The sequence below is a fragment of the Chenopodium album genome, chromosome 3, assembly GCF_948465745.1.
Source record: "Chenopodium album chromosome 3, dcCheAlbu1.1, whole genome shotgun sequence".
In the NCBI taxonomy this organism is placed as follows: domain Eukaryota; kingdom Viridiplantae; phylum Streptophyta; class Magnoliopsida; order Caryophyllales; family Amaranthaceae; genus Chenopodium; species Chenopodium album.
Genome location: NC_137836.1, coordinates 77,977,404 through 77,999,404, shown reverse-complemented (window position 1 = coordinate 77,999,404; position 22,001 = coordinate 77,977,404). Strand labels below are relative to the sequence as shown.

Below are 22,001 nucleotides of genomic sequence, written 5' to 3'. Positions count from 1 at the left end.
TTTTTGATAATTTAGGAGCATGGAGAAGAGGGGTGCAGTAGTAGATTACTCAAAACTTTTAGATGAATTGTTGATACGAATTGTTGAAAACCACATTGTATCAGTGATAGAGTTCATCAATTTCTCTTGTGTTTGTCATTCATGGCGTCGTGCTGCCAATGCTTGTGATATTGCGAAATTAAGAACAAAATGGCCGCGGCATCAGATGCCGTGGCTAATGCTAACTGATGGCATTGACGGTCCTGAAGTACAATCCAAGATTAGAGAAGCTACATCTTGTCCTTCCGATAAAGCTTCTAGTATTATTATAAGCAACCGCGAATTGGGGTTGTATTACTCAAGCATTGACCCTCTTTGTTGTCAAAGAAGTTTGCTAAATATGAGCTGGAATAGGAACATGAGTTATGATTTTAACATTCCTGAAATGCACGGGAGGGCTTGTTGGGGTTCGCCTTATGGTTGGGTTGTCACATTAGGTGTTGATCGAGAGATGTACTTGTTTAATCCTTTTACTAGGTCTCGGCTACCCCTTCCTTCTCAATCGACTTTCCATCGTGATAGTGATAGTGATCGTGATAGTGGTTATGTAGAGATATATGGCCCTGTTCTTTCTAGAGTGGTCTTGCTTCGAGTTCCTAGCAAGTATCGTGGTGTTGATATTGATGCTCGTGTTTGTGATAATTATGATAATGATGATGATGTCATATGGCTTGTGGTTGTTATGTATAACCACCTTGTAGGTGCAGCAATGCCGGGAGACAATGCTTGGACAATATTATCCGGGTGTTTTTTTTTAAAAACTAGTTATACTTTACCTATGCAAGATGTTTTCTACTGTCACCAAATGAGGTCATTGATTTTTGTTGATCGCAAAGCTAACTTGTTCTACTCCGACCTCCATGATCCAGAACACCCACAACAGATACAGCCTTATTTGGCCGGGCCTCCAATCACAGAGCAAATAGGGGATGAGTACAAGTGTTCTATCACTCGATATATTATCGAGTCCAATGGCAATATTCTAATAGTAAATAAGAAAACTTTGATGGGTGAAACTTGTAAGTATCATACTTGTAATTTTAGTGTCTACAAGCTTGATGAATCCACAAAAAGTTGGGAGGAGGTGAATGTTTTGTAGGGTGTTTCTCTGTTTTTGGGCCTTAATGTAAGCATGTCTATCAACGCTAAAGATGCTGGTTGTCGAAGCAATTGTATATACTTTTGTGATGATCTTCGAGCATTTTATTATGGTACTAAAATCAGTTATGTTGGAGGGCATGACATGGGTGTATATTCCATGGATGATGGGACGATCCAACCTTTGTATACAGGTCATCATTCAAGGTCATCTCATTGTTGTCCATTTTGGTTATCTCCTATGCTATGATAAGTTATTCTTAGTAGGGTATTATATATTTGTGTACTAGTTTTGTTTTGTTATGTTAGCTTAATTTATATTCAAAAAGGTTACACTTAAATGTCGGTGTAACTGATACAAACAACAGAAAATTTTATATCTTAAAGAATTATTAGGATTATGATTTGATGGAGACAATGGTAGCTCGATCTTAAATAAGCTCAATCTCCTTTTAGAGAAAGATTGATATAATAAGGGTTTGTTCTCATTGACTAAACTCAACTGAGCTGAACTGAAATGAATATTTTATAAGAGAAGGAAATTAGGAGCTGAACTGAACTGGAAATAAACGTATGAGAACAGACCCTAACATTCGCTTGATGGCGTGATGCATGGTACGTAGAAATTGCTCTATATCTCTAAGCAGCAAGTATAATGCAGCTTGCCTAGCTAGACATGCCTGATGGCGTGTAGCAAGGTATATGGACGTAAGAGGCGAAGAAGCAGAAAAATGGCGGCAGTCTTCTCAACATACTTCTTTCTTGGTACATTTCTCTTCCAATCTTCTCATTGAATATAATTCGTTAATTCCTTCCTCTCTGGTACATATCTCTTCCCTTTCTTTCCCCATTTATGTATACATTAGTCTTAATTAACCGTAGAAACTTTTTGGGCATAGAATTAAGTTTTCTTTTACTAAAATTGTACGTGATTTATGTTTTATATTGCATGATAAAGGGAGTTGGGTTTGTTTTTGATCATCAATTGTGATTATCTTATGTTATCTTCTTGTGTAACAATCGCATTTAATAGCCTTTAATGTTAGTTTAGTGATTAATGCGTTCCATTGTGTGTTGTTTAGGGTATGGTAATGGTATGTTCGTTGTTGTCTCTTAAATTATTGGTTACATTACATGTACAATTTATCTCCTATGGAGTATTTGTTTAGGCTATATGTTGGGCTGGTTATCCAATAGCTTGCGGCATTTGATTTCTATCTTACTTAATTGGGAACTGTTTCTGGAAACAGAATGCTCCTGGGAGTCTTAGGGTAGTAAGGTATCAAGATGTCCTAGAGCTTGTGTCCGATTGTCCATATGTCTTTCGGCTCTGCCTAGCAAGGGTCTGTCTGAGGGCTTCGCCTTGATGTCCGAGAGCTTGGCCTGCAAAACAGAGAAGGTTAGCTGCCCTGGGGGTGTGACCCGGGAGAGCCCCTCCGATGCTTAAGTTAGCAAATGTACTTTCTAGAGAGAGAAAGTAGAGAGAGAAGGTTAGAGAATTAGAAAAAAGTTACCATCATGAATGATTGGAGAGCTATTTATAGATGTAGTTTCAGGTGGCAGAAGTTGTACTTAATTGGATAGATTAGGGGTAAATCCGTACTTTGCTCTGACTAATGATGGGCTGGATCATGGAGGGACATTCTCGTAATTCCAGGTCAATGGGCTTAAGACAATGGACTTGACCCAAACAGGAACTAACGATTTTTGTTAACACTATATATATTGATTTTGTGAAATTGTGAAATTATACGTAGGAAGTAAGAAGAGTCTTTCTAAATAGGACAAGGGACGAGTGCATGATAGACTTATTATATTAGGGAGACAAGGAAGAGGGGGGAAGGCAAAGAATTGAAGGTGCAACAAAGACATGAATTAGAGAAGCGCGATTTTATTTCTTTACTGTGGCTTTTTCTAATCGAAAGAACAATCATTAAGGGGGTGTTTGGTTTACGTAGTTAAGTATAAGATATGGATTTAGAATGATTTAAACCCATACTTTAGGTTCGTTTTATGATTTTAAGAGTTCCAAACCCATACCTCAAACCCCCAAGCTAGGTATGGGGTTTAGAAACCTTAGGGGGGAGGTGAGTTTGGCTCATTTCCATACTTTTAGGTATCAAATAAAAGAAAAAAATTGCATTCCATAATCATACCAAACATATGGTATTAAGAATCAAGTTCCAAACACATACTACTATGGTTTCATTCCTAATTCCAACCCCATACCAGTTTGCGAACCAAACACCCTCTAAGAGTTTTGTAAAATGTTAAAAGATGAACAGGCTAAGGGTGGAGAGGATAAGGGATGGTTTAAATTAAAGCACCATTTGTTTTATTCTAACACCTTTATGTTCATTTGATCATACTTCTACCATTTTCATTTCTAAAATGTGGTTTTGCTCCTTGATTATCAAGGAATGTCTTAGATGCATATGTGAGGATAAATGTGGAGGAAAGAAGACAAAGTCAAATGTGATGAGATATATACGTCGTTTAGCATAGCAAGAGATAGAAATTTGTAGGCAAAACAGCTTGCCAAATATTCTTAGATTGAATTGATCTGATTGTTAAGTGTTATCTTGCTTGCTTCCCCTCTCTATTTATAGGTCGATTACTAAGAAATAATAAGGTTGATAGGATTGAGATGACATGCATGCTAGCTAGATCAATGAAGGATGAAGAATTGAATCGTAAGATTATCCACATCATTAAAATAGGAGTAATAAAAAGGTTACAACATGACTAGATGCACATCTTAAATTTAAATTAACACCGCGGTATGTGGTTGCCAATTGCAGCCGGCAACTCCGCAAGGACTTGGCCAAACTGATAAGAAGCATAAACATCTAATAAGCACCCTTTCACTATCTGCATGGGGTAATATTCCCTCTGAATTGCACTCTTTTAGATGTCATGCATTTGACCTAGCCACGAAAATCGATAATTTTATTACACATTAAAACTATAGAATTACTAATCTTGGAAAAAATATACATAAATGATACTAGTATATTATATGTTTTGTATACAAAATTATTATAATTGGATAGATGTGTAGCTTGAACAATGAACATGCAATGTGTCTCATGCTGCTATTTTTATTGAAACTTTCCATGCTCTTGAGTTAAATACTAATAACTTAATAAGTAATGAGTTAATTACTAGACATAGAATTGTGCTTGTCATGAAGAAATTGCATGCTGAAGCCATGTGGCATCCTCTAAGTGGTAGAGCACGACCAATCGAAAGATGCCAAGTCTACTTAATTAATCTAATTTAAAGATTAATGATTAATTACTGATTTCTAATTAATCAAGTTGTTTAACTAGTGTTTTTAATGAATAACACTTGTACTTAACGTTGGACCACATGCCAACAAAATTAGGATGTGGGCCAACTAACCAAAAAAATCGATAGGGATGTACGTTGAAAGCACTAATTTTGTGCTTATTTGAAAAATTCTTCTTTCATAAAGAAGAAAATTTAAAGCATCACTTAATTAAAAAATTGAAGGGGAAAGTTCCCTTTTGTTTGATATTATTCTCATAAAATTGTACGGACAATGTCCCTCCACGCATTTGGCTAAACCTACATTGCATATGGTTTAAAATTACATGCACTTTACTCTATATATATTTGGGTGGATCGCGTCTAAAAAAGTCTAGATGTACATTGTAATCAAGCTGTAGAAAATTGATAGTTATCTAATTATATCAGTTTTAGCATGCCTTAACTTAATCGAAAAATTGTATTCCTTGTCTCAAATTAGTTGTCTTATTTGGTTTATAATATACTTTGGAGTCATGGCACATATTTAACCATTCGAATATATAGTTAATTATGTTTTTTTTTTTTTTTTTTTTTTTTTTTTTTTTTATTTTTTTTATATATATTATAGAAAATTAGTATTTTGAAAATAGACCTTTACTCAAAATTCATCAAGATCTTAATTGGATGGAATTGTTGCTTGGGTTAGGCTACACGTAGCCAGATCAATTTTATAAGTGATGCAATGAGGTAAATCTATATAATTAAGTATGCCGATTATCTTTATTTGTTCATTCATTACTCTCCCAAATGAGTTTAGATGTGAAAAGGTATAGTACGAATTACTCCTTAGTTTTTAATGCATGATACATCAAAGCGTATAGTGGCATGGTAATCACCAAGATATCTAAGGTATCGACTTGTCATTATTCATCTCAGCAATAGTACAATAACACTCTGTCCTTTACACTCTAACAAAACTAATGAAACAATTCGATAATATTTTGATCTTATAATTAAGTTTTAGAATTTTCATTTTCTCGTGTGAACAAAAAAAAAACAAGAAATTTATTTAAGTGGTATTGACTCAGAATAAAGAGAACACCCTTCCATGTTGCGGTGAATTTGACACAAATGGAATACATAAATTGTTATAATAAATAGAAAGTTCTACTAAAAAAAGTGAATGATTCAAGTCAAAATATTACTAAAATGATATCATTGATCATGTCACAAGAAATTAGTATAATGTTTTTATGAACATTCAACACATAATACTATACAATTATATGTACAATTAGAGTGATATGGACCGGTGGAATATTTATGACTTATATGTGATGATTAATTAATAAAATAGTGTAAAGTTAATCAATAATTAATCTACATAATTAAATTGGTGTATATATATATATGGTCTAAGAAAATGATTCTATCCTAATCTAAAACTAGAAGTTTCAGAGGAATTATTGAAGAAAAGTCGAAAATTTGATCGATGATTATGGCGGCTATTGATCCAGAAATGAAGCTGCTAGGATTATGGTGCAGCCCTTTTAGTAAAAGAGTAGAAATTGCTTTGTGTTTGAAAGGTTTACCATATGATTACATTGAAGAAGATATTCAGAACAAAAGTCCTGAACTTCTCAAGAACAATCCTGTTCATAAAAAGGTTCCAGTTCTTGTCCGCGATGGTAAGCCCATCGCGGAGTCACTAGTGATTTTGGAGTACATTGATGAGATGTGGAACGACACGCCTTCCATCTTGCCTGAACAACCATATGAACGAGCTATGGCTCGATTTTGGGCTAGATTTATTGACGAGAAGGTAACATATCACATATGCAATGCTGTTATATTATATACATTCATTCATTCATTCATTTTCCTTTTCTTTGGTCTTGGATATTTTAAACAAAAATTAAAGGAAATTGGAATTTAAGGAAATGTAGCTCATTTCAAGATTGATTAACTCTATGTTCATATTACAGATGCATACATCTTTAAGCATAACTTATCATTCTATTTGGAATATATTTATTTACAAATTGGATTATTCAATTTTGTGTAGAAAATTTTTGATAAAAAATGTACTAAAATGGTCATGTAGAGCACAATCTTAACACATGTTGATCAAGCAATATGAAATAAAGAATTAAGTTTTGTGTTATAACTTTTGTTTGTTACATTTTTAAGATATAAATCGGTATTAGTTTTATTGGATGAAACTAATTGAAATTTGTTGTTCTTATATATAGTGCTTACCTTCAATTTGGAAAGCCTTTTGGGGACCCGAAAATGAACAAGTAAAAGCAGAAAAGGAAGCGCGAGACAATTTGAATGCATTAGAAAAGGAACTCGAAGGGAAGAAATTCTTTGGAGGAACAAGCATAGGTTATCTTGACATAGTAGCCAATTTCATTGCATATTGGCTTGATGCCATTCAAAAGGCTGCTGGAAAGAAAATACTCACAAAAGAGTCATTCCCATTGCTAAGCAAATGGAAAGATGATTTTATTGCTTGCAAAGTCATAAAAGAAAATCTACCCCCTTGGGAACGACTCGTTGCTTACTACCAAATTCGCATTGAAGCTGCTAAGGCTTCTAAAATTGAGGAAAATAACAAGACTAATCGACGAGCAAGCAATTAGTTGTCTAACTCATCGCGATTCTGCTACTATTTTTGCAGTTATTATTTGCTCGTACGTTTACAAAGGTTGATCTTCATGAGCTCAATTTTACTCATACTCAGTCCACCAAATTATTGTTATTATGCTGGGTTACATGGTGACTAATTGGACCGTTTTAAGGCATAGCCTCTTTGGAATTTAATTTAATTGATCTTGATTTAATTGTTATTGCTTTCTAACTACTACCATGGATATTCTTGCAATGAGATGTTTTGAGATTTTAGATTTATTCATAATAATAATAAATTTGAATTATGATCTACTCTAGAGCCATATCTAGCTAAAATTCTACTCAAAAAGTATGGATGACACCAAACATTTAATTTCTTAACACTTACTAGTGTACCAAAATGTCCATAATTCTACAATTATCACTACATTTTAGTCTATTCGGTGGTCACTTGACACGGTAAGTGAAAATTGATTAAAAAAATAGATTCAATTTTAGAGTATTTTTTATTTACTCAATAAGACCTATTGAAAAAATTTATTTACCAAGGGTTAAATATGGTAACTATTCCTAAGCCCTAACTACGTAGAATTATACTCGTATCTTAATTTCAAAATCGCGGTGTAAATATGATATTTTAGTTAGTATGATTACTCAAAGCAAAAGTTTAAGCGGGACATATGCTAGGTGATGTAGACCCACATTCATGCCAACAAAGCCCATGCCTCTAATACACCGAGGAATAACTATGTCATGTTGAGTTCATGCACGTTGATCTTTTATAAATAGGGCTCATATACATCTGAGACCCGACTAGTCAACCCATGTGTCATGCCAAAGTACCTCTAAACAAAATTTCAAAAATAATATTCATGCACGGCTCATGTCCCACTCGGTGGCACTCTTGTGTTGTGTGATGCTGTTCCGGGCTTTGCCCACATATTGATCCGGGCCATTCTATGCCCATTTCTAGTGCCAAAAACCCATTTTAAGTCCTCGGTTTCAAACTCTCCCAAAGTCCCAAGTTTCAATTCTTGCTCAGAAGTTGAAATTGGAAAAAATAGAGTCGCACTTTCATCAATGTTATTGCAAATGCCACTGGTAGAAAATAGTGAACAAAACAACAAATTATTTTCAAGCTTAATTCATTTCAGAGGAACCCCCAAAAGCTAATTTTGATTTACAGTAAGAAAGCACTGTGATGCCGAATTCATGGCTTCGTGCAATTTCTATTGGAAAAAGGAGACACCCTTTTTTGGGTTTTCTCTACCAAACAAGCTCTCAAGTTTTAATTCACAGCAGAAGTATTAGTGTATTGGTTGATAACCCAGTTTCAAATTATCTTTGCAATGGTGGAAATGTTCTTAATTCATCCCCAACTTCAATTTTTGGTAATACCCAGTTCAATCTTTTATCACTTTTCGATTATTATTTTAATTTATTGTTTTATTTTATATATAGTTATGTTGGTTTACTTGAAGTTATGTGATTTTCATTGTTTTAGTTAAAATATAAGTGGAGAATTATTGTTGTAGTTCTAGAGGAATTGGAATTTTGATTTGATTGCATATATTTTTGAGTCTCGTTTGAGTAATTGGTTTCTTTTGGTAAGTTAGAACTCAAAAATTTGTTATAAATTTTGAAATTTCAGGTTCATTATTAGGTAATTGGGTACATGGAAAAGGTAGAGTAGGAGTAGGAGGTTGTGTTGGATTAGGACTTAGCTCGCCTTTAAGGTGCCAATGCACAAGCATTGCCGGTTTTTGTAGTTTGCCGGGGTCTAGCACTTGCATATCTGAAAAGTCGGATTTCAACTGCAATGCATCCGAGCTTGCTGAGGAGAATCTTGTTGAAGAAGTGAAAACCAAGAGTTTGAGCAAGAAGCTGGTGGACTTTACACAGGTTGATAAGGAATTGCTTCCTACTGTTATTATTGTGGGGCGGCCAAATGTGGGCAAATCTGCCCTCTTTAACCGGTACACTATTTTGGTTTAGTTCGAAATCTTTAGTGATAGTTGTGTAGAGTGACTAGTGATATTTATTGTCTATGTTAATGCCTGTGTTGTCATTGTAGTTTAATTCAGCGGAGAGAGGCTCTTGTATACAACACTCCTGCTGATCACGTGACTCGTGATATACGGGATGGGATTGCCAAACTGGGTGATTTGCGGTTCCAGGTACTTGATTCAGCTGGCTTAGAAGCGGCGGCAACTTCAGGGTCTATCCTTGGACGAACTGCAGATATGACAGCCAATGTGTTGTCGAGATCCCAGTTTGCCATCTTCTTGATTGCTGCAAGGTATGTGCTATTTCTTTGGTATGGGGCAGAATGACTTGTGAGTCCTATCTTTAAGCAGAAAATGTGATGGAAAATTTAATTGCTGGAACAGATTTGAGAAATTAGTAATGATTTTGTAACAGAAAAGTGCATTAAGGTTAACTTTTGGGGACTTTTTAAGTTATAAACACTAGAACTTTTAAGAAGTCACAGAGCATGATATTCAAAGGTATTATAAAATCAAGGAGGTTTATGTGAAAGATGGTTTTGATCCCTTTGCCTGCTAGAGTGCTAGTTACTCCCTATCTTTTGACACTTTATTCATAATTTGACAACAAGTGACAGACTATGTATATATTGATATCTCCCTCTGTTAATCATGTAGAGATGGCTTGCAATCCATGGATTTACAGGTTGGGAAGTGGCTGCGTAAGCATGCGCCTAGAATTAAAATTGTTCTGGTGATGAATAAATCTGAATCTCTAGATGAGTCAGATGGGTCACTTGCAGCAGTTGCTGGTGAAGCATGCAGATTAGGTTTTGGTGACCCTATTGCTATATCTGCTGAGACTGGTTTGGGCATGTCAGAACTTTATGGTGCTCTAAAGCCCTTGCTGGAGGAGCATATGCTCCAAATCATAAATGGTATGTGATTTTTGACCTTCCTAAAAATGCCCTTGAAGACTGCATATCTTAATCATTTATAGTCATTGCTGTTTCTAAGGGGCCGTTTGGTTCGCACAAGTTAAACGGAATGAAATCAACAAAGGGAAAGGAAGAGAAAGGAAAGCTAATCCTTCATTTTTTGTATTGTTGTTTGTTTTACATATACAAAGGGAATCACATTTGCAACCACCACTACTCTCCTTCTACAACCACCACTACCCCTTAAATCTACTCTTCACCTACCACCACCACCACCACGTTAGCCACCGCCCTCCTCACGACCTGCCACCGTCTCCCCTATCGCCTGCCCTTGCCGCCACTGGTTCCCTCCCCTCTACCGCCGTTGATGTCCTCTTCTCTTATTTATTAGATCTAGTTGTTTGGTTGTTTATAGGGTGTTAAGGATTATTTTTAGATGTTTGTGGGTAACTTGGGGTGCTTATGGAGAAATATAGGGTTTTTTGTGGTGAATCTGGAGGTTTTGGAGATATGGGTGGTGGCTGTGTCGAATTGGGTGAGGTGGTTCACATGGATGGGTTTTCCGGTGGGTTAAGGTCGATTTGGTGCAATTGTTTTCGGGGAGGGTGGATTTAGGGTGGTTTCGGTGGGGTGGTTGTCAAGGAGGGTGGGTTTTTTCCGGTGGGTTTAGGGCGATTTGAGAGGCCGGTTATGCCGGTGAAGTTGGGTCGGTTGATGGTGGTGGTGTCAACAGTTGGGCGGTGGTTCTGGCGGCGGTTAAACAATGGTGATGGCAGCTAAGGCGGCGGCTATGGTTGCTGGGCGGTGCATCTGCTGGTGGTTAAACAATGGTGATGGCGGCTAGGCGGCGGCTATTGTTCTGGGCGGTGGTTTTGATTGTTGGGTGGTGTTTTCAATGTTGGTCAAAGGTAGTTACAAGGTGTTCATGGCAGTTGGGTGAAGAGGGATTTGGGGGAAAGAGTGATTCCCTAGAGGGGGGGGGGGGGATCAAAGTAGAGGAAAATGGGGTGATAGGAAGGGTAAAGGGAATGATTGATTGTGTGTAACAAACATCATCAAAGGGATTTAAGGTAGTTGATTCCCTTTCCCTTTCTTGAATACCCCCAACCAAACGGCCCCTAAATATTTGCGGCATTGTTCAATAATTTCTTTCCACTGAAAACATGTAGTTGGCTCCTCACTTCCTCAGTGTACCTTTTGGCTGTTACACATCATAGGAAAATTCTAATAATTCCAAAATGGCTTCAGCTGTCTTTATATAATTACACAGTATGTCTGTATGTGTGCTAATTTACTAAACTTATTGAGTTTGCAACAACAGCTTCCCCTCATCTACCCCCTCCCCTTCTCAAAAGAAAAAACATCAGTTACTGTTAAAGAAAAACATTAGTGATTGGGAAGGAATACAATTGTAGAACTACTGACAAGGGGAAACGATATGGACAAGTTTATTTTGTTAAGTTCCCATTGAATAATTAATAATCTGCCACAGTAAATAATTGTTTGTGCTTAAGAATTAGGAGGATGGGTTTTTGGACTACGTGGTTGTTCTGCTCCTTATTTTTGCTACCCCTTCATGATCTTAATTTTCCTTGTCTTGTTTGCCAACAGTGTTGTCAATCTGCACATGCGCAAAAGGAAAGTAAGAAAAAAGTTGAAAGATTAAAACTAGCTTTTGAGTGGCATTTGAAGATGCTACCCTTACTTTAAAATGTTCATTTATTTCAACATCTGTCAGCTAGCCATGCTAACTAATACGGAGTATGTTAGAATAATGAGCTAAATATCATGCACATTTGACATTTCTGTAATTTCCAATTTATGATTAATATTCAACCATTTTCTTTTTCTTTTAAGTTTTGCCTTTGATAGTTTTTAAGCTATGCTGATTCATAGCACCAGTTTAGTTTTCTTTCTCAGTTTTGTGTCTCTGAGGCGCATAGGAATGCATGATTTCATGTTCACATTGCGGTGCACATGCATGTGTTTTTACACACTTTCTCTCCCTTCGGTCTTTTTTCCAGTTTGTGACTGAGGATATGTGAAAATTCTGTTGCATTGTCATGGTTATACTATATTATATTATTGTTTCAAACTGTCTTATACTCCCAAATAACTGACAGGTTGCACACATGCTGATGCACTAGTTTGACTTTATTTTTCTATAATTAACTATCAATGAAAATTATTTTAAAGATAATATTATGTTATAAAAAATTTATGGTCAATTCTAATATATGAATAGTGAAAAAAGTCTAACGTTTCAGTTATTCTGGTACGGAGAGAGTCGTCATGATGGTTCTTTTCCATCTCTAATGAAAATATTGATTTTCTTACTGTACTGACTACTGAGTTACTGCCTAATTTTGATCCTGTTTACCACATTCGACAAGCTTGTTTTTGCTTGATCTTATTATTCTTGAATATAAAATCTCTGTATTCTTAGATGAAGCTACTCTGGAAAGCTCTCCTGAGCCTGAAGAATCTAAGTTACCTCTACAGCTGGCAATTGTTGGACGGCCCAATGTTGGAAAGTCAACCTTACTGAATACATTATTACAAGAAGAGCGTGTTCTGGTGGGACCAGAAGCTGGTCTGACAAGAGATTCTATTCGAGCTCAGTTTCAGTATGATGGCAGAACTGTATATATGGTAGAGTGCTTCTTGTTCTATCCTTTTATTTTTTTATTTTGGTAATTCATGGTGATACTTATTGAACTTTAAATAATAGCATGATCAAAGAAAAATATTTTATTGTAGCTGTTTATAGTATTATAACTATTGTTTGCCATGTCTTCTTAAAATACTTTCTTTATGATATATATCATTTTGTGTCCTCTGCTTTGCTTTCTTCTCATATGGGTCATGAACATAGAATGTTCTATAGTTGATATAGATAACATAAAATACCTGATTGGTCTGCTAGCTTGCTTTTACATCCTTTGTGTTTGTGACTCTGTGGTATAATATGGAAGTCCTTTAAAATATGTGATGCAATCTGAGACTCTGAGAGCCTTGATCCTTGATAAGTTCATCAGCCCTTTCCGGTGTTCTTATGCACATCTGGTCCATACATTCTTTCCTGATTTGCTCTTAATAATATTTACATATCATCTTTGAAGAAGAAGTTGCCATATGCTTATGTGTGTGATATAATTTTTTTAGGAAAATATTTGTTCTCCAAGGACGTCTTAGCATCATTTAATATAGTGTATATAGCTATTGTCACAAATATCAAACCCTGCATTTACTATTACTTCATTGTCCATTAATTCGGTATGATTTGGGCTAGAATAGTGCATGCTAAGTACTTCTATTCCCAAGAGCAGGAGGTGTATATGGATGCATTTGCAATTAAAATGATGCTGTAAAATGCAGAAGCTCATCTCTGTTATGCAATGGCGGATCATCGAGAGAGGGGGGGGGGGGATTAGGCGCCTGGCCCCTGGTCCAAGCCCAAAAACTATTAGGGTGGCTATTGTAATTTATTGACATAGCCTAGTAAAAATAATGTGTAAGAGTAGGCCCAACTATATCTACTACGTATATGGTTTCTAATATACTCTACAATTGCAAAGCTAAAGCTTAAAACCCACTTTTAAGTATTTTGACCTTTCCACCTACGTTATCTCCTACCATCTAGATTCTCTAGCTATTATTATTACTTGTTTCTCTAATTCTATTCTAAACCTTAGGATGTATTAATGAAGTATAAATTTGGCGATATTGATCTCATTTGTTTGTATTACTTCAGTTGTATGATTGTATTTATATGTAACACATTTAATTTTGATCGACCCTCTAAAGAATTTTTTTCAAGATCCACCACTGCTGTTATGAATATGGTCATTTCTGATGTGTACTTCTGCATCAAGATAAATTAAAAGATTTCTTTTCTGATCAATAGCAGAGAAACTAATATAGTAGCCCATAATCTTTTTGGGCTAACCATTGTCATGATTGAAGTGAAGAAGATCCATAATGTAGTACCACAGTGCTCTAAAGATGCCTAATCAAGTGGCTTCTGCGCTGTTGATTAAATTGCTCCCTGGTTCTTCGCAGCTTGTTTCCGGCTGTATTTCTTGTGTTTTGCACCCTTTTCAGGCTTGGGTCATGTAGACCAAGTCCCTTATATGGATAACTGCTCTCTAACTTGTTTGTTATATGTCTTGTAATTTATGGTTCCATATATTCTTAAGAAGCGTTAAAATATCAAACCCTGCACCTGTACATATAAAATTATGGTTCCATAAAGTCTTTAACCTGTACAACATCCTATAGATGCTTACCAATATGAGAAAATATTTATAGCGCAATTTCATAAAGTCTTGATCTGTATTCAATAACCCATTTCACCATAAGCTTTTTAATGTGGTCTAAATTTCTTCTATTGACATGTGTAGAGGAAAATTGTATTGGTCACTCTGTGGCTGGTCTTTATCAGTGTTTAATTTTTAACCCTGTTTCCTCCCTAAGTCTGGTTATGCATTAAGAACGTTTTCATAAGTAGTTGTATTATGTCTTGTGTGGATGGTCCTTGATTAATAGTTGAGAGGTTGTTTCTGTGATCCAGTTTTATATTAATCTACTCCAATCATACATTTACAATTAGTTATCCTAATAGCCTGCTCTATGAACTCTCAGTATTACTCTAAATACGCTCTATACAGTAGTACTGTTATATTACTGTCACATAGAGGTCAAGAACTTACTGTTCTTATTTTTTTTGTATTGTCTTACCGTTCCTAAAGCCTCCATCATATTTCTCAAATCTTAAGGACAGTTATTCAGTTATTTTACCTTATTTAGCTGCTAAGACTTTTTGTTTGATGCGTTTAGACACTGCTTTTAGAAGATTTCATATTATAAATATGCACGGAAAGAACATACTTCAGGAATTCAGATAATGATAATTTCCTAATTAATGTGGCTCTACTGAAGTATATTTAAATTTCTCAAACTAATTTTAATATATATAATCTTTCACCTCCTTAAATGTTTGGTACTATCACACACTCTCCTGGATGTTCCAAAATGTATCACATGAAATGTCAAATTAGCAGACTTCTGATTTATGACTTCCAAAAATGTGAATGATATTTTGTTTACTTTCTTCAGGTTGACACTGCTGGCTGGTTGGAGAGGACAAAAGAGAAAGGCCCTGCTTCATTGAGCATTATGCAAACCAGGAAAAATCTTATGAGGGCTCATGTAATTGCATTGGTTCTTGATGGAGAGGAGGTGAGCCATTGATTCTCCCTTGCAGTGCTATGTTTAAGGTTGACATTAGACAGTTTATTTAGATAAGAAGATTTTATATAATTCAGTTTAAATAATAAGGTAAACCATACCATGAATAAGGTATAAAAGCAAAAGAGGTATTTAGAACTGCAACTACAACCAACCTGTATGATTTTTGGTAAGACAGGGTCTGAGTAGGTCCAGATTCCATCTGTAGCTATATACACAGCCTTATCATTGGGCATTCAAAATCCTTAGAATTGTTGTTTACGAAAGGCTAATCATTTAGTCAAATGATTAGAGTTTATTTTTCTTTGAATTAGAATGAAAGCAGTTATAGAAATATAGAATTTGAAAATCACCATTGATTCCTAAGAAGCAAACCATTCATTATGAGGGGTGAAAAAGAAACGAGAATTCTCCTGCCAAGGCTCAAGTAGCGGATTTTCAAATTGCCACTGATTCTATTGGTAGTAAACTAGTAATGCTATGTTATCATCTGTAATCTTCAGCAAAGCCATTATTTGCCTTAAATTCTCATTCCAATTCTTCTTCAAGCTATACCTTTTTTTTGCTATGCTGTGAGAGGATCTCTACTTACTACAGTGGGTCATTTTTTCATACATAGTTGTGTTATAGAGCTGGCAGATAAAAGGCAAAGCTTTAAAATAAGAACCTTGTCTGGGAAAGAATTATCTCACCTCACCATTTATGATTCTCTGGGGCTATGAATGACTTGTTGATCTTCAATCACCACACATTATTTTCTGTTTGGCGTGACCGAACATGCCCAAACAATTTGTCATCTCATTTTTTAAATCCTTAAATTTTAACCCACTCCACCCTTGTTACTTTCGTAGTTTCATCTTTAATCTCATCTTTTCTTGTATGGATCCTCTTCTTCTTGTATGCCCAAAACATCCACAATGGATCCTCTTCTTTGAATTGCCACAATAATGCTATGGGAGTGATCTTCTTTAACTTGCCAACTTTGCTCAATAGATAACAGGTGGTCTAATTACTACCATAATTTATGGGCTTGAGCTTGCTTAACTGGCCAGGTCCCTGCTCCATGGACGATATTGGCCAAATTGCTATGGGACAGACCATTTCCTTCAGTTTTAATGATATAGCTCATCGTAAAGAACTCTTGATGAACTCCACTGTTTGAGCTACGTAGCATTAATATGGAGAAGAATATTTTTCATTGACAAAATCTTGATAGTAATTTTTTGTAACCAAGAGATGGTTTGAATTTTGAAATCTTCATTACTTGTTCTCATCAGCAACTTCTTGCTAACCCATTCACTTCATCAAAAAGTGAGACAACTCCAACCTTTTTGGGTGGGGGTTTGAAGAGGTTGTTGAGCCATGCATCATTGCCTGAAACTATATGAGAAAAGCTATTTTTGAATCAAAACAATCACGATGATTGGAGAATAGCACATAGTAAAATCAGAAGCTCAAACAATTTGTAAAATGAAAGTTCGAGAAACTGTAGCAGAGGAAATAATAAATATAAGTAAGAAATATAAGTAGTAATAGTGCTAAAAGTTCTTGAAGTATGCAGCTCCTGTGTCAAGTTCCTAGCATGCTGATTGCATAATGTCTTTTAGATTTAGTTCAATTCCTTTTAGCTGTGTGAGAAACTGTTGTAATAGAGGCAATAGAGATTCCCCCATCTGGCATATAGCCTGCCCTCTCTCTCCCTCTCTCAAATTGTGCCTTTCTATATATAGATTTGATTTGCTTCCTCTTCTTGTTAGTGTACCATAATAAATTTTTGATTGTTTATTGCCTCCTCATTTTGGCTATTAGGTTGCAAAGACCAAGAGGAGCATGAAGCATGCCGAAATAGTTATAGCTAGACAGGCAGTGGAAGAAGGACGTGGTTTGATAGTAATCGTAAATAAAATGGATCTTTTGAAAGGAAAGCAGAAGTCTAAATTATATGAAGACTTCATTAAAGCTGTTCCTGAGGAGATTCAGAAACTTATACCGCAGGTTTGCTTTTTAAAACTTTCATTCTATAGCTCTCTGTTGCTAGTCCTTTTTATCACTTGTGATAGTGTTTCAAGATTTAAGCATATGAGCTTGTTTGATGAGTCAGTTCTATTATCTTCCATGCGCTAATGATATATTAATTCCCACAAAACTTATTTGTGCTTTAATTATCAATGGGTCTGGTATGCAGTGTATGAGAGAATTTAAGGGTGAGGAGTTGATTGTCCAAATTTCAGTTATAAGTGAGTGAGGAAATAAGAAAACTAATTGCATCTGAGAAAATTGGGCTTTAATCCTTGTTTTGGAACTCGGGGAAGAGAGAGTGAAAGGAAGGAGTTTGTTTGTCACAGTCTCACAGATTGCTCTGTTTATAAAGAAACCCTAATTTGAATTTCTCCTCCTCTCTTTCTTGAAAAATTACTCACCAACATCAATTTTTGGTAATCGATGTAACATTGTCATATCTAAATATCTTATAACGTGTACTTAAAATAAACTTACTCCTTGACTTGTTAAGTTGTTAACTTGTTATGCACCAAAATCCTAACTGAGGTCATGAAATGTCTTATTTTTGTAAAACTGAGTAACCCTCTCCTGTCATCAGGTAACTGGAATACCAGTTATATTTGTTTCTGCTCGGGAGGGAAAGGGTCGTATAGCAGTCATGCGTCAGGTGACTGACACTTACGAGAAATGGTGTCTACGGCTGTCAACAGCCCGACTTAATCGTTGGTTGCGAAAGGTATGTTTCCATTGTCCTTTAAAGTTTATATAGATATTAGATAATTCTTTTGGCAACTTGATACAAGGGTCAAAATGTGTTAGCTAGTAAATTGTGACTTAATTGACTAAGATGAAGCAGGATCTGCTGGTGTCCTGATCTTGAATTCTTGATAATTATTCACAAGTCCATGATTTACTCTATTACTAATGGTTAGCCATGGTAGCTTCCTAGTCTGTGGAAGACAAACTAGTGGCCAAAATATGGCAAAGGTGCCATTTCTCTGTTTGAGGTCGGATAAAATATAAAAGCCAAAGTATCGTCTTGATTAAGAATCAGTGCCTGCTAATGAAATTCTAATTTGAATTTAGTTCAGATGATCCACAGCGTACTGATTTTCAGATCCTAAAGGTGTTGATTTTCTGTTTCTAGGTTATGAGCAGGCACTCTTGGAAAGATCAGGCTGCACAACCAAAGGTAAAGTACTTCACACAGGTGAAGGCTCGACCACCAACATTTGTTGCCTTTGTGAAGGGGAAAACAGTGCTGTCAGATACGGAAATACGGTTTTTGACAAAATCTTTGAAAGAAGACTTTGATATGGGCGGGATCCCAATTCGTATCTTGCAACGGTCTCTAAGTAGACACGACACAACCTCCAAGAGCACCCTTGCTAAGCGTAGCCATACAGGAAAAGTGGTTGAAAGAGCATCTTCAGATAAGCGGAGTGTCAGTTTGAAATGAGGTTATAATAGTAACATTTTTAAAAAAAAAAATTATAATTGTAACATAATTACAAAGTAATGTATTTTCTTTGCCTAAAAATATATTGGAAAATATATTTGTGGGAACCAATACTCCGTACAACCAGTTGTACCTAGCAAGGAATAAATTTGCTCATTAGACTTGGAGCAAATTTGTACTAAGTTATGTATATTTAAAATCTTTGATCTTCTTCTACTCTCCACTGTGCTGGTATCCCATGCTAGTGTGCTACATAATATGTATGACGGACTGATGGTTTAACTCCTTATTAAACAGGGAACTTGGGTAGTTTACTAGTTTGACATACCTCCTATATACATACGAACATAATAAAGTGATTAATTAACAAAATTATTCTTTTGTTCAATTTTTTTAATCTATGCACATTGTCTTGTAACCATAGTACAATAAACTAATGTGTACTAACATTGATTGAACTTGTAGTCTTTTGTTTATGACCTCTTATATTTCTTGCCCTATGTTACTTTTTTTTACCAATATAAGATTATTTCAACAATAATAACTTGTAAAGTGTTAAATTTTACCTGGCAGGATCAAATTTGTGGTACACAACATAAGTTTGATTTCAATAAGCAAAGAAGAAGGTAAAATTTAAGGGATTTATTAGTCATTAATTATAGCGTCGTAATGTGTGCCAACGAGTATGATGTTCAAAGCTACTACACCAATTTTGAGGAGAGCAAATCAAATGTATTCGGAGAGCTGATACACATACAACCATTGTATGTTGTCCCTACATACAATACCATTAGAAATTTGACACATCAACAGAAAATAGGAGAAAATTAGGAGTCAAATATAAATTGAATTTAATGGAACTTGTGCCTATTTTTTCAGCCAATAGAAACATAACAAATTAGAGTTGTATGTAGGGACCACATACAACAATTGTATGTGTAGCCTTTACCGTATTTCAACCGAATATTGCTACAGTGGGCCAAGTATACATTACCATTTACAAATTGCCAACTCGTTATAAGCCAAAAAAAAAAAAAGGAGAGGGAAAATTGGGAAGGAAAAATTTTAGAGTTTGCGCCATATAGTACAAGTAGACGGGAATTCTTGTTGGCGAATTTTATTGGTGCCATATTACTATGTTACTTAAAAAATATATTACTCCGTACATTACAATCGTTATCAAACAAATACATTACGTTACTAATAAATACAAATTTCTTACCAGAGGTAATGACGTCGTACTCAGCGTCATTAATGAAGATAGCTGATTTTTATAAAAATTGATTAATATTTCATTCGACGATATTTCATGAACTACTAATCAAAAACTTGTTATAATCAAACCAATAAAATTCTCTTTTAATTCTCTTTCTATAGACATTCATATCGACATACTTTCAAAAATGTTATACAATTGGACGATTTTAATCTTAATATAGTTTTGTGGGTTTTTTTTTTTATCTTCATCCCATAGTTAAAAAGAAATATTAGAGGGTTAAAAAAATGAAGGGCTACAGTCAATATTAGAGGGTTATAATACAATAATTAAATGACATAAATTCATCATCATTTTCTAAAAAAATTATTGATGTGGTTTTAAAATTTTAGTTTCTGAAGTTTAGTTCAATGTTGTCAAAATAAAGGATTTAAAACACATGACAAGTAAAATAATAAAGAATGTTACTTGAAAATTGTCGGTTATTTGTGGAAAAAAAGAAAATTTATATTAAGGAAAGAGAATTTTTTTTTTTTTTTTTTTGGGAAAAGTATGCCAACTTCACTAGAGGAATTATATTTTGAAATCGAGAGTCCAGACCTAAGATAACATGAAGTTCTTAAGTACACCATTTGTAACAAGCTAGATTAAGGGATTTTTACCATGTCATTCTTTTGCCAAAATATATAAATAATAGTTTACAAATATATATATATATATATATATATATATATATATATATATATATATATATATATATATATATATATATATATATATATATATAGGTTACTAAGGTTTTAAATCAAAGAGATGTGAGGTACACTCAACTATTGATATCACTTATGTGTAGTGAAAAATTAAAATCATCAGTATAGTCTTGTGTATTTGAATCTATTTTCTATTTTTGATGATTGTTTACTAGGAAATGTGAAATGTTTTGAAATTAAATTCGAAACAAATATGAGGTATAGTTTAAGATAGAGTTGTCAAAAGTTGACCCGACCCGAAATATCGACTCAAATCCGATTATTAACCGACCCATTTAAACCCGAAAAAAGGGTGACCGAAACCCGACCTGAAACCAACCCTAGACCCGAGTATGTGAGACCCGAACCCGAACATGAACTGACCTGGAGATGACCCGACCCGAATGTAACCCGTAAATTATTGACCTGAACCGAACCCAACTTTAACCGAAATTGACCCAAACCCGTTTTAACCCGTCAAAACCCGAATTTAACCCGACTTGTTACTAACCAGACCTGAATTCAACCCGACCCGAATTTAACCCAACCTGTTACAAACCCGACCCGAAATCAACCCGGCTTGTTATTGACCTGACCCAAATTCAACCTGACTTGTTATTGACCCGACCTGAATTTTACCAGACCTATTACTAACCCGACCCAAAAATTTAACCCGATCTGTTACTTACCCGACACCAAATCAACACGACTTGTTATTGACCCGACCTAAATTCAACCCAAATTGTTCCTGACCCGATTTCAAATCACCTTAAATGCAATTTAGACCACCTTATTATTGTTGATCAAAGCATTTTGTCTAGGGAGACCAAGTCGCTCCAGGCCAGCAAAAGAAAGGAGCATCATCCTCAAATTTAAGAGTTAAATATAGTATATATATTTGTTGTATGGTCAAAAGAGATAATTATATATCTTCCTAAATTATAGACAATAGTTCCCTAGTATATTGTCATATATATTATAGTCAAAGGAAATAATTAGCTTGATAAAAATGATAATTATCTATTTATAGTTAGTTGAACCCAAATATGACCTCACTTGGAAATGACCCGACCGAATTGTAACTTGCAAATTAGTGACTTGAACATAACCCGACTTGAATCCGAGAATGACCCGACTTGAAAATGACCCAACCTGATTATAACCCGTAAATTATTGACTTGAACCGAACCCGACTTGAACCCGAGAATGACCCGACTTGAAAATGACCCGACTTGATTATAACCCGCAAATTATTGACTTGAACCAAACCCGACTCAAACCCGAGAATGACCCGACCTGATTATAACCCGCAAATTATTTGTAACACCCCAATAATTCTCCCTTTTTAAACCACTTACT

General features: G+C 35.1%; 3 protein-coding genes across 3 annotated transcripts; all 3 read left to right on the top strand.

Annotated features, from left to right (window-relative positions):
- Positions 1–19: 19 nt before the first annotated feature.
- Positions 20–1,138, top strand: LOC145625439 (uncharacterized). Its single transcript, XM_081678480.1, has one exon. The coding sequence runs from the start codon at positions 20–22 to the stop codon at positions 1,136–1,138; it is 1,119 nt and encodes a 372-aa protein (XP_081534606.1).
- A 4,679-nt stretch (positions 1,139–5,817) lies between these two features.
- Positions 5,818–7,155, top strand: LOC145617872 (glutathione S-transferase U8-like). Its single transcript, XM_081672629.1, has 2 exons — positions 5,818–6,232; positions 6,663–7,155. Exons 1-2 carry the CDS (start codon positions 5,903–5,905, stop codon positions 7,053–7,055), a joined length of 723 nt encoding a protein of 240 aa, XP_081528755.1. The 5' UTR covers positions 5,818–5,902; the 3' UTR covers positions 7,056–7,155.
- A 900-nt stretch (positions 7,156–8,055) lies between these two features.
- Positions 8,056–19,058, top strand: LOC145617861 (uncharacterized). The gene is made up of 9 exons (XM_081672619.1): positions 8,056–8,435; positions 8,696–9,020; positions 9,119–9,343; positions 9,708–9,967; positions 12,414–12,619; positions 15,086–15,208; positions 17,027–17,212; positions 17,817–17,954; positions 18,366–19,058. The coding sequence occupies exons 1-9, from the start codon at positions 8,246–8,248 to the stop codon at positions 18,675–18,677; spliced, it is 1,965 nt and encodes a 654-aa protein (XP_081528745.1). The 5' UTR covers positions 8,056–8,245; the 3' UTR covers positions 18,678–19,058.
- The last annotated feature ends 2,943 nt before the right edge of the window (positions 19,059–22,001 follow it).

Excerpts from the sequence above, each read along its gene's own strand:
- LOC145625439 (XM_081678480.1), top strand. The coding sequence starts at position 20 with ATGGAGAAGAGGGGTGCAGTAGTAGATTACTCAAAACTTTTAGATGAA.
- LOC145617872 (XM_081672629.1), top strand. The coding sequence starts at position 5,903 with ATGATTATGGCGGCTATTGATCCAGAAATGAAGCTGCTAGGATTATGG. Across the intron at positions 6,233-6,662 it reads CTAGATTTATTGACGAGAAG|TGCTTACCTTCAATTTGGAA; the intron begins GTAACATATCAC and ends TCTTATATATAG.
- LOC145617861 (XM_081672619.1), top strand. The coding sequence starts at position 8,246 with ATGCCGAATTCATGGCTTCGTGCAATTTCTATTGGAAAAAGGAGACAC. Across the intron at positions 9,021-9,118 it reads AAATCTGCCCTCTTTAACCG|TTTAATTCAGCGGAGAGAGG; the intron begins GTACACTATTTT and ends TTGTCATTGTAG. Across the intron at positions 17,213-17,816 it reads TTCAGAAACTTATACCGCAG|GTAACTGGAATACCAGTTAT; the intron begins GTTTGCTTTTTA and ends TCCTGTCATCAG.